Source organism: Galendromus occidentalis, unplaced genomic scaffold (assembly GCF_000255335.2).
Source record: "Galendromus occidentalis unplaced genomic scaffold, Mocc_1.1 scf7180000075701, whole genome shotgun sequence".
In the NCBI taxonomy this organism is placed as follows: domain Eukaryota; kingdom Metazoa; phylum Arthropoda; class Arachnida; order Mesostigmata; family Phytoseiidae; genus Galendromus; species Galendromus occidentalis.
The window spans coordinates 2,077-14,369 of NW_003803691.1; the positions used below are offsets into that span (position 1 = coordinate 2,077).

The window sequence follows — 12,293 nt, forward strand, 5'->3', positions numbered from 1 at the left end:
AAGGAACAATCGACCTTCAACTGAGATTCGATGGAAGCATTACCAAGCCTATTGAAGTCTATCCCGATGCTGATTGGGGCGGATGCCAGGAGAGTAGAAAATCTACAACAGGATACGCGTTCCTGCTGTCTGGAGCTTGTGTTTCGTGGAAAAGCAAGAAACAGCCGACGGTGGCGTTGTCAACAAGCGAGGCGGAGTATATGGCGTGCTCCGCCGCGTGTCAGGAAATCAAATGGTTGCTGAACTTCACAGAGCTGCCCGCCGTTACCGTGAATCGACCCATGACGCTCTGGTGCGATAACCAAGGGGCAGTTCTTCTAATTGTAAGCGCTAATGGTATCCAGCATCAACGAACCAAGCACATTGATCTCCGCCACCATTTCATCAGGGAAATGGTCAGGGACGGTCTTGTTAAGATACAGTATGTTTCCACGGCCGAAATGGTAGCCGACATTTCAACGAAAGGATTAGCGGCAGAGAAGTTCAAGCAATGCCGAGAGAAACTAGGATTATGCTAACATGCGCACGGGGGGGGGGTGTGAGAATATCTGCGCATGTCCGCGATGGTCTTCGTTTTCACGCTATCTATTAAGAGCTAGCATGCCGAAATAAATCTAACTTCGTCCAGATAAGATTAAGACGACGTGTCTTCCACGATCATAATCTAACAGAGCCCTCGATTACCAGGCTCGAACCCATCCGCGAATCATTTTCGGATAGCTCGACGAAGCGTACCTACACCGTACATCCCTGCCGGATGAATCGTAAGATGACTGCGGTTTTCGGAGATCCGCTCGTCCTGAAGCTGGACGAAGAAACTAAAAAGGAGGATGGCCGCCGCATCCCCCGATCCATGCATTGTAAATACGATCGGCTATGAAGACAACAGCAAAGGACTATCGCGGAGAGCAGATAGTAGCGGACCCTTTACTGTTGCTGGAAGACCGATTTTGTATTGCACGAGGATATGTCACCGCAACTCTCTTGCGAGAGCTGCGGCGACATGGGTATGAGGAGGCTCTCGCGGTTCCATGCAGCCAGGGGTTTCGAGGGCGAGCTTCTATAGTGCGGCCACGTCCGCGCTGTTTGAGACTGGCTGCAGCCACGGCGGCGTTTTGTTTTCAAGCCGTTGCTGGATCACGTACCTTGATTCGAAGCGTCGGATCCGGAGTCGCGGTCGCGAAATCAGAGTTCTATAGGTCTGCCTCGCGGGTAAGGTGAAGTCAGAGCTTCTGTATTAATACACGAAGTACATGTCGTGAAAATGTCTGAGCGAGCTCGAAGTCGGAGTCCGTCAGTCAGGTTCTCATCTGCGAAGAAGGCGACACCTAGCGGGAGACTCGAAAATGACGATCTGCTGTTCATCGATTCGACGTCAGCAGGACTCGACACTTTCGAGAGATTGAGATGGGACCAGATCTCTCTTGTCAGGCGTTCGAAAACTCGGTCGTCTACTCGATGATGTCGCTCACTGCGGTGCTTGTTGCCGAGGTTTGACGAGGACCTGCTTGGGCGAGGAAGATCAAGAGATCGGAGTTCAGCTGAATATTCTGGGAATGACATTTAGTTTATTTACAAGGAGTGTGGTTGAACAGTTTCAAGAGTTCCCGAATAGATCAGCCACCCAGGAAACTGAGTTCCCCGAGGGCTCCACTCTGGAAGACTCCGCCAGCGATGAGTCTTGCATTGTTGTAAGCGACACCGCGATAACTTGGTGCAAACGAATCCTTGACCGTCCCAAATCAGACGTTTGCCGCGTGACCATGGCTCCAGAGTCATCCCGTCCGGGCGGAGTGCGTCATTCGGTGAAAGATGTCGCGGCTCCTTGGTGCAGGGGATGCCCGCCTGTCGGAGGGCCCGGGTCAGGAGATCGTTGATCGCTGCGTGTTGCGCCAGTAGCAACTATGCAGAGCAAGACGGTCGATCGGGGATCCGCACACGCAGGTGGCCTCTTCAGCAATCGGCAGACCCAGTCTGAGACTCACCACTCGAATGAAGTCCACATCAGAGAGAAGCGTTCCAGGATTGACAGGGCCTGAAGCTACCAGCCGGACTCCGGGAGCGCAGCGTTCCCCAGGCGAATGGAGTCCGTCACCGAGGTCGTAAGCGGAGGTCCTTCATGATCGGCTCACAAGCAATGCGAATCCACTCAGCTTGGCGGGTTCGCTCGTCGTCAGCGGGCGCTGAACCGTAGGAGGCCGTGAATTCCGCTGCCGCTTCGACCTCCAGGTGCACGGGCTCGAGAGCCGAGGATGTCGAGGACCAGAGACTCTGCGGCATGGCACGATGCGGCGAAGGCCGGCAAGGCAGTCAGGGAGATTATCGGAATACCTATTCCACCCGAAGAGGTGGGCAGGGAGAGCTGGATGAGAGCATCACCAGATAGGGAGATTTTCAAGATGCTCTCGAATACGAATTGATCATCCACCCGCCTCAGATGAGTCAGGGATCTGTAGACAGGACTCGCCCGCAAGAGGTAGGTGAGCTTCGGTACCCCTGCTGCTTTCTGCATGATGAACGTGGCGACATGGCTGCTCACGTGTCGTAAGCGTCGGAAGATCGTCTCGTATACACCGCTCTTAGCCTCCAGTGGCCGAGGGATGCCAGCCTCGAAGACAGGAGCCCCCAGCAGGTCAACCGCGGATTCATCAGCGATCAAGGGACATCCCGGTAGCGCATCCGAAATGTGGATGTGCAGAACCTCCGTCGCTGAGAAGCCGCGAACGAAGACTTCGCATTTCTCGGGGCTTACCGTCAGCCCGTGCTCAGCGTGATGTGCCCGGATGCGCCCAATGTCATCTATGACATGTTGGGGATCTTGGCTACAGATCGTGAAGTCGTCGAGTACGACGACCTCACTCCGGAGAGGTTCAAGGGTGTTCTGCACCACGAGCAACGCCGGAGAGAATACGTCTCCCCGCTGGCAGCCGGTGCGGGATTCAATAATCTCCAAAGAAAATAGACGTTGATTTGCTGTAAGTCTGGGCGATCATCCGATATATTTCCGGTGCGTGCTTATGGGCCTGCTTCAACATGGTGTCGGTGACTGTTGGAAGCGTTCCGGAACCTTGAGTACTCTTTTCGGTGCGAGAACGTGCGCACGGTGTGAACTGCAGCCTCCGAGCCACCTCGGGTCGCGAACCCTAGCTGACGTGGGTTGAGCACAGCAGCCACGGGCCCCTTCACACCCGCCAGAAGAATCTTAGATGCGAGTCTCCGCAGCGTACTCCCAATCGCTATGGGCCTCAAGCTTCCCGACGGCCGCTGCAATGAGCCGAAGACAACGTCGCGAGCTTCGTCAGGAACCTGTCCACGAGCCAGAATATCGATATAAAAACTCCACCCACATGAATGACGAAGCATTCACCATGGCCCTGCAGCCGAAGCGTGTGGAAGCGGAGACCATCCTCAGGATAACGGACCGACATATCGTTATCCGTTTCTGGGGAAAAATTGGAGTCAAGATGACATCTCAACAGATGAAAAATATCGTCACGAAACATCCGGAAATAACAGGCGTGTTCAAAGTAAAGGTGGTGTCGGGAGTCAAGTCATCGGGTGGCATTCTGAACTTGACTCTACTGAAGAGAGAAATGCGAAAAGGCCGGTTCCTCTACGCGCTTTCAGTCGATGTAGGAAAAATGAGGGGCGAGATCAACGTCGACATCGATCTCTGCCATCGATCTCTGGTCAGTCTGATGGGCAAGTGCGGTTCCTGTGCCATGTGTTGTCACATGTACCTGCCTGCTGCGGGAGGCGCGATATTTGTCATGCCGGCGCAGGTGAAACAGCCTGGGCCTGGACTCAGACGAGTACGATGAATGGATGAGATATCGAGACAACCCCCCAAAGGAATCTGATGTTTTTAGAAAACCTGCGGTACTTCTAACTAGACCTATGAGTTCCCGGAATCGCGGAAATTCACCTATCACTATCCACGTAGGGTCCGGAACCGATTCATCGCGCTCGGAGTCAAAACAAAAAGAAAGGAACATGGCCGTTCGTTCGTGTATCGTCATCCCATGTTTCTCCCCGTTATCCCGGGCGATCTCATCGTGACGGGGATGCTTCGTGATACTGCGTAATCCCGTGTGATCCGACATGTCTGAAAATCCGAGCCGAAAAAATGTGGAAGGGACCGCCCGATCACTGACAAATACTCAGCAAAGATCATCAGTCCCATCGTGTACCCTCCCCATGGTGAGCTTCCATTTTTGTGGAATTTTACGCCGCGTTTTTCTTGTACGCACCTCCCATAGATTTAACATACGTAGAATTGTACGCTCTCCTCAGCATACGTACAAGCGTACAAGAGTGCGCCGTACAAAGCGTTCAAGCTCACAAACCGGATTTCATGTCTTCATCTGATTGCTCTCGATGGTTCAAATGTGTGATGCGTTCGCCGGTGCTCGTTGTGGCACCACAGTGGTGAGGGTAAAGCCCGCCAAATTCTTGGCGCCAATGATCGCCTATGGGCGCTTTGTGTGGACACAAGCTCAACTGATTTCCCCGTGAACTTGACGCGAGTCCATTTCGCAGTTAGCGGCGCTGGAAAGTGATCCTCCGTGACAAAAACCATGGCAGACACCGGCAAATTCAACGAGAGGGACTACACTTCGGCTAAAGGTGAGTCGTAACCGTTAAAGTCGGAAAGTTTCCGACGTCGCACGACGAAGTGGAACGAGCGGACATTTAAATTTCATCTCATCGTGGTTCATAGATTCTTTAGTCGTTAGAAAGTCTTATATGAAACAGGGGATGTCGGCGTCTTCACCGGTACGTGGGGACAATTCCAGTCGCGACAGCTGAGCGAATGCTCTAGCCGACAACTCGTGAAAATAAAATCGCTGTTCCGATTCCAGAGCGCGTCGGCAATTTCTTCAAGGAATTCGTGAAACGAGATGGCCGCAAGAAAGTTCGCGTTTACGCCGATCAGATCCGCGAGATCGCTCACCGAGAGCAGACGTCTCTCGTCGTTTCCCTAGATGACGTTTCCGAATATGACCCCGAACTCACCGAAGCCATCATCAACAATGCTCGTCGCTACGAGAAAATATTCTCCGACAGCGTATACGATCTCCTACCCGAGATGAAAACTAGGGACTCCGTGCCTAAAGACACACTCGACGTGTATATCGAGCACCGTATCATGATGGAGCAACGTTTGCGACAGCCTGGCGACACGCACGATCCGCGTAACAATTACCCACCAGAGCTCCTGAAGCGTTTCGAAGTTTACTTCAAGTTGCCCGCCGAGCAGAAAATGAGCTCGGTTCGGGATCTGAAAGCCATCTACCTCGGTAAGCTCATCGGGGTGAAGGGTGTGGTGATCCGCTGCACCGAAGTCAAGCCTCTGATGAGCGTTGCCACTTATATCTGCGACCAATGTGGGGCGGAAACTTATCAACCAATCATTTCGAATCAATTCACCCCGCTCGACACCTGTCCGTCACAGGACTGCAAGACCAACAAGAGCGGTGGGAAACTCGCCCTTCAAACTCGGGGCTCGAAGTTCATGAAGTTCCAGGAGCTGCGGATTCAGGAACACAGTGACCAGGTTCCGGTAGGAGACGTGCCTCGGACGACAGTCGTCTACGCTCGTGGGGAAAATACTCGTCTATGCCAGCCGGGAGACCACGTCAACATCACAGGCGTGTACCTGCCGCAGCAGAAAGCCGGTTTCCGTCAAATGATGTCGGGTCTGCTGTCGAGCTCTTACGTCGAGGCTCACAGCATCATCAAAATGAACAAGCTCGAAACCGCCGAACTCGAGGAGGACCTCACAGAGGAGGAGCTCCAGGCCATACAAGAAGAGGATTTCTTTGAAAAACTCGCTGGATCGATCGCGCCCGAGATTTTCGGTCACGTCGACGTCAAGAAAGCTCTTCTCCTCCAACTTGTCGGAGGAGTCGACAAAAGACCGGCCGACGGCATGCACATCAGAGGCACCATTAATGTCTGCCTCATGGGCGATCCTGGAGTGGCGAAGTCGCAGCTACTGGGTTACGTCACTCGACTGTGCCCACGTAGTCAGTACACGACTGGCAGTGGTTCTTCCGGCGTGGGTTTGACGGCCTCTGTCATGAAGGATCCCCTCACCGGTGAAATGACACTCGAGGGAGGGGTGCTCGTTCTCGCTGACGGCGGTATTTGCTGCATTGACGAGTTCGATAAAATGCACGAAAATGACCGAACGGCTATCCATGAAGTTATGGAACAGCAGACCATCTCGATCGCAAAGGCGGGAATCATGACCACCCTCAACGCTCGCGTGTCGATCCTCGCAGCTGCCAATCCTCTGTACGGTCGCTACAATGTCAAAAAGACCATTGAGCAGAACGTGAATCTCCCGGCGGCTCTGTTGTCCAGATTCGATCTCCTGTTCTTGATCCAAGACAAAATCGATCGCGAAAGCGATCTCCGACTCGCACAGCATATCTTCTACGTCCACCAAAACTGTACTGAGCCTCAGCTGAGCTTCACCCCTCTGGACATGAAGCTCCTCAGACGGTACATCCACTCGTGTCAGAAAGTCGACCCGTACGTTCCCGAAGAGCTCACCGAATACATCGTCAAAGGTTACGTCGCCATCCGGAAGGACGCTCGCGGCGGAGGGGCCGACGCGGCGTTCATGTCACCGAGGACTCTCCTCGCCATCCTCCGATTGGCCAGCGCACTCGCTCGTCTTCGAACGAGTGAGATCGTAGAAAAGGAAGACGTGGATGAAGCTCTGCGTCTCATGGAAGCGTCTAAGGCCTCGCTCCACAACCAACCGGATGCACAGAACAAGAGGCCGCAATCGGTTGTCGACCGCGTGTATCACATCATCCAGGAATTCGCGTCGTCCACCGGCTCGAATTCGGCGAGGATTTCGGAATTGCTCGATCTCTGCACATCGAAGGGAATCAAGCAGAGTGATTTCGACAAAGCCATCAAAGAGTACGAGGAACTCAACGTCTGGCAACTCAACCAGAACGGGACTCGACTCACCTTCATCTAATAATAACGTAAAAATAATGAAAACACCCACTTCATCTATAGCAGACAGTCATCTCCATACGGATCTTCTCTCGAAAGCCTTCTCAATAAAAATGATTGAGATACATGACCCTTGAAAGTGTCTGCCCCATTTCGTAGGTATCGGAGCTTCGATGGGGAAAAAATAGAATTCTTAATAGTTTCGAACAATGTGGGTTCTCGTATATTTCGCATTTATTCAAACATGATGATCACGGCGTGTTGATATTCCTCCCTATTCCGAAACGGGAAGGGAACAATTCATTCTGCATGGTAAGATTCTGCATCGAATACTGTTGTCCACCGGCGGGAGGTTTAGGCGAATGTGCTTTCCGACTGCCTCCCTCGGACTTCGCCGGCCAGGTAGGGAACATCTCTGGGTCTATGGGCTCAGGTGACTCTTCGAACCATTCGTGGTGCAACGCCTCCTCCGCGGTTATCCGTTTCTGTGGACAGTACGTCAACAATTTGTTTAAGAGTTTGAATCCGGTATCCGTGAGCTTGTCCTCGCTGATCTTCTTCCTCAGGTGATTGAAGGGCTGGTGCTCGAAAGAGAATTTCTTGACCATGGGCAGCTCGTTGTATCCGGGCCAGATTTTCTCCGACGGCGTGCCGAGGGCTTTGAAAATCTTATTCAATTCGTCGATCTCACCTGGAATCGAGAGAGTTTCTTACGAGATGATGGGGAGATCTCCATCGGCCGGAAAATGTAGAATTCGGGACATGCTCTCCTTCGATCGGGGACTTACGACTACGGAAATTTCGCACTTACTTTTCCCTGGGAATAGAGGCGCCATCGTGAGCAGCTCCCCGAAAATGCAGCCCACGCTCCAAACATCTATGGGACAAGAGTACTCCTTGCTACCCAGTAAGAGCTCCGGGGCTCGGTACCATAGAGTGACCACGATGGGCGTGTAGTTCTTCAGTGGGGATCCGTATTCCCGACCCAAACCGAAATCTCCCACCTAGAAGAGAAAATGAGTCGGACACGCGGTGGAAAACTCCTATCTCGAATTCGAATTGATCCATATTCGGGGGCGTAGTAACGAAATCGACGGAAAACGGCGAGGGAGCCCGTCTGAGCCAAGAAATAATCTGTCTCGAATCTCTGATGAGCTGTACCTTCAGAATGCCTTTGTGGCTGAGGAGCAGGTTGGAAGTCTTCAGATCCCTGTGAAGTATCCAATTATCGTGCATGTGAGCCACGGCTCGCAGGAGCTGTATCATGAGAGTTTTCACTTCTCCAGTGAGGAATGGAGCCTTCATCGTCTCCATGAGACTCTTGAGATCATGTTCTACGTAGTCCATCACTATGTAGATTTTGTCCATGTTGCTCCCGACCACGATTTCCTATGAATGATCGAAGGGGAAAGTTGGAGGCGCACGAAATGAAATCCACGACGGCCGGGGATACCGTCGACGACATCTACCGCGCTGAGACGCTTTCAGCGTTGAGAAGGGAAATTTCTCGACGAGTGCCGGACTCACCCTGACGGTAACGATGTTTGGGTGTTGAGCTTTCAATAAGGTGTGTATCTCTCTGAGTGAAGTGATCGGAAATCCTTCTTTCTCATTCTCCATCTTGAGACGTTTCAGGGCCACGATTTCATCTTGGAAAATAGTAAGCTCGCTAGCTCTCGTCAATCTCGAATGAAAAATAGCGAAAAAATCCTCATCGGACAATTACGGCAATGACTCACTCGTTAGCTTGCACTTCGCTCGGTACACGACTCCATAGGTGCCTTCCTCAATTCTGTTGAGACAATGGAACTCCTCCACCCGTCGACAACCTTGAACCGCCGGCAGGTAATCGATCAAATCCTCCTCGGAATCCGGATCCGCCGCATCCTGGGAGTCTTCGTCTTTATCGCGAGTAGGGCGATTCTCGAGGAACTCATCCACCTCGCGGATATCTCTCTCGCGACTCCTCTCGCGATTTGGATCTTCATCGTCATCTTCAGCTTTGTCAATGCGATCGTCGCCGTTGTCACTGTTTCGATCGACGTCTATCGCGTTGACGGGCGACGACTTCACCCGTTCATCATCTGATCGGGGTTTGCGTTCGCCGGTAGAAGCACCGTCGTGATCCTCGTCGGCGGTGGCGTCTTCGGAATCGTCCTCTTCCTCCTCGTCCTCGCTACCACTGCTCTCTTCAGAATCGGACGAGTCTGCGCTATTGTCGCTTCCGCCAGTTTTTTTCGAGGAACCTACGGGGAACACTCACCGTATAATAATGACGAAATAAAAAACATCCTAAGAAACTAAATCCATCGATCGCAAGACGAGGGCCGCACTCTCGGGACGAATCTTACTCTTTCGCTCGGGTTTCTTCGTTCTATCGTCTGTGTTTTTCTTCTTCTCGCCGTCATCCTCGGGGTCGAACTTATAGCTTGAAGGGAGAAGCAAAGGTGAGCTCAACCCTGGGACAAACCCTTTGGATCCTCCTCGTGTTTCCTCTGATATTTTCGAGGAAAACAAATCTCCGGATTCCCCGACCAGAAGTTCCAATCCGAAGTCACCAGGCTCCCCAGGGAGTCTCCCGTGATACTCACCTAGCGGGCAGTTCACGTTCCTGGGTTGATTTCTCTTTGAGTCTCTCCTTCTCTCGTTCACGTTTCTCTCTCTCGTGCTCATGATAATTCGCGAGAAGACGCTCGCGTCTCCTGCGCAGCTCCTCGTCCCCGGAGTCCAGAGCACTGGATATAAACATCGGCTGAGTATCTTCCGTCATCATCTTGACAATAAAATCTTAGGAGATAGTTCCCATATCCAAATCCGAAGCTCACCTTGGTTTCTCCTTCGATTCAGTCCGAAGCTTGACGAGCTTCTCCCGCGCATCTCTGACGGAAGATTTTTCGGATGTCTCCTTCTCTCGGTATTTGTCATCGCGGTCGGATCTTCGCTCACGTCTGTCTTGTGTTTGCCTCGAACTCTCTTTACGTTTACTATCACGGCGTCTATCGTGATCTCCATGAACTAGACCTTCACGCTCCCGTTCCCTGCTGCAATTCGAATGGAAAATGTGAGACAAATCCCCATAGGGATCACTCGATATCAGTCACCGTGGATAGTCATCATTATAGGGCAAGCCCGCCGATATCTCAGGCGGCGGATTTTTTTCGGGGGCTTTAGGGGCGGCATTGCGGGATTTCAAAACACTTTTTTTCGGGGGAAAACTGGGCTCTTTCGAACGGCACGGTATGCCTCTGGCTACGAGATCAATCGGATTCACGAGGAGCATGCTGTTCAGTCACACAAACGAGCAGAGGGGAACGGATCCATCCCTCGCGATTCGTGCAAGTGAATCCCTATCCTCGACGGCGCCCGTTCATCAGAGACTACCCGTAAATTTCTTCTATGCACCAAGACCTGCCCGTTTATTTGAGACTGTCGGCTTGATGGAGACTGGCACCCTATTGAAATATCTATGGCATATGGAGATGCGGCGTTCAGAATGAAACTGGAATGGAAGTAGAGCATCGCTGTACCTGTATCTATGACGTTTGCTCTGGTGTCGCCTGTCGCCCTTCGAATCTGAGGGTCTCTTTTCTCCACTTGTGCGACCCCTGTATTCATGATGTTTCGAACGGTGGGAATCTCGCTCGGTATACTGGTGTTGCGGTGGCTTGATCTCGAGGTGATCCTGATCTTCTTGATCATCGGATTGAGCTTCGCTCCCGCTGCAATCAAAACGCGAGTCCTACGTCAGGGAAGATCCAAGTTCATTGAGGACTGGAGATTGCCATCGAGAACGCCATCGAAAAGCATCGCTCGTGACCTGACAGATTGCCAGAATAAGCACGACAGAGCTCGTCAAAAGCTGTCGGAATACGCGTCCAAGTGAGTGTCCAGCAGAATATTTCGAACGCCAGTCGGTGAGACGTACCTCACACGCGCGATTTCGCCCTCTTCAGAATCGGACTTCATACCGCAAGGCGTCGCTAATCCTTCTGACGAGAACTGATCTCGAAACTTTCGGAAGGCAGTAAGCCGGCTCTCGGAGGTATGTTGTCCCTATATGGATTCTCCTCTAAGGAGGACCGCGTAATTTACTGACGATGGCCGCCGGCTCAGCCTTCGTGAACTCTCTCGTCCCGGTGAATACAACGCACGCGGGATCCGGCCAAGTAAGCCAGTTTCGTCTCGTTGATGGAGCCCTTAGGCACAGAAATCGAAAGCCGTACTCCGCTGCCGATGACAAGGGCACTCAAATACATGGGTTTTGTGCATTCCTCCACTTCACCAAAGCTTGTTTATCTTCATTTCGAATTTCAGACGTCGTCGTCTGCTCTTGCAACAACAGGCAGCAGCCGCCAGAGAGAGAGAAGAAGAGCGATATCGACACAACAGCAAACCCTCACAGCGCGGTTCTTGGATGACCGCATTCTAATGTGTCGCGAGCGGTTCGTCGAATGTTGTACCGACCTGCGTGGCTCTTAAGTGTAGCGCGCCCCGAGAGCTTCAGGAGCTGCTGATGCAGAGGCTTCAATATTCCCGAGTTGTCACGCAAAAGCTACCTCCCATGACCTTTGTCATGTCGCATTAGATGACGATGATGAACAAGAATAAACGGCTCTAGGCGGAAGACCGACGGCCTCTAAGCGCGGATCGGTCCGCGCATGAAAAAGGAAGGAGCAGGAATTTCGAACGCGGTTGCCTCGGGGAGCGAAGGCTGGCTCCCGGCAAATGAGCGAGGGTTGTAGATCGATAGAAGAGTATATATTTCGACTAGCCGTGCTCGTCGCGCGTTGCCGCGACCCTGTTCGGCCTCTCTTTGGTGGAACGGTAGATCGCTGACTCAAAGCACACCCCCAAGAACCTTCGCGGAATCCGGGTGGACCATCAGACCAAAATTGACGGCAATCCGCTGAACGGTTTGATAGTCTATAGGTTACCCACAGACAGACATACATTCGCTTTTATATATAGATTGCCAAGGCGAAAACCGGACAATGCTCTAGCCGTGCCCGTCGCGCTTTGCCGCGAGCATTTCGTGTTCCTCCGCGTTTGGTGTTCTTCCCTTTTGCGTTCTTCCCTTTCGATTTTCTCTCCCTTCAATTTGCTCCATGTCCCTTCTCCTTCCGCCCCGTTTCATCTTATACCCTCATTTCCGTCTAATTTCTCAATTCTTTCCCGTTTCTCTCTGTACCCCCGTTTCTCTCTGAATCCCCTCTCCTCTGAATCCCCGTTTCTCTCTGTACCCCTGTTTCTCTCTATTTCCTCGTTCGCCCCTATATCTTCCCTCCGATGCTCAATCCTCTCGAGTACCACGTTCT

At 52.3% G+C, this 12,293-nt stretch overlaps 2 protein-coding genes across 2 annotated transcripts; one reads left to right on the forward strand and one right to left on the reverse strand.

Moving 5' to 3' along the window:
* Nucleotides 1-4,460: 4,460 nt before the first annotated feature.
* On the forward strand, nt 4,461-7,048 carry Mcm7 (minichromosome maintenance 7). The gene is made up of 2 exons (XM_003737932.2): nt 4,461-4,626; nt 4,863-7,048. Exons 1-2 carry the CDS (start codon nt 4,578-4,580, stop codon nt 6,998-7,000), a joined length of 2,187 nt encoding a protein of 728 aa, XP_003737980.1. The 5' UTR covers nt 4,461-4,577; the 3' UTR covers nt 7,001-7,048.
* A 126-nt stretch (nt 7,049-7,174) lies between these two features.
* Pitslre (cyclin dependent kinase 11B pitslre) lies at nt 7,175-11,294 on the reverse strand. The gene is made up of 10 exons (XM_003737933.2): nt 10,904-11,294; nt 10,506-10,697; nt 9,804-10,019; nt 9,570-9,713; nt 9,330-9,406; nt 8,718-9,224; nt 8,506-8,627; nt 8,140-8,367; nt 7,790-7,982; nt 7,175-7,669 (listed from the first exon to the last, which is right to left on the reverse strand). Exons 1-10 carry the CDS (start codon nt 10,942-10,944, stop codon nt 7,230-7,232), a joined length of 2,160 nt encoding a protein of 719 aa, XP_003737981.1. The 5' UTR covers nt 10,945-11,294; the 3' UTR covers nt 7,175-7,229.
* Between the last annotated feature and the right edge of the window lie 999 nt (nt 11,295-12,293).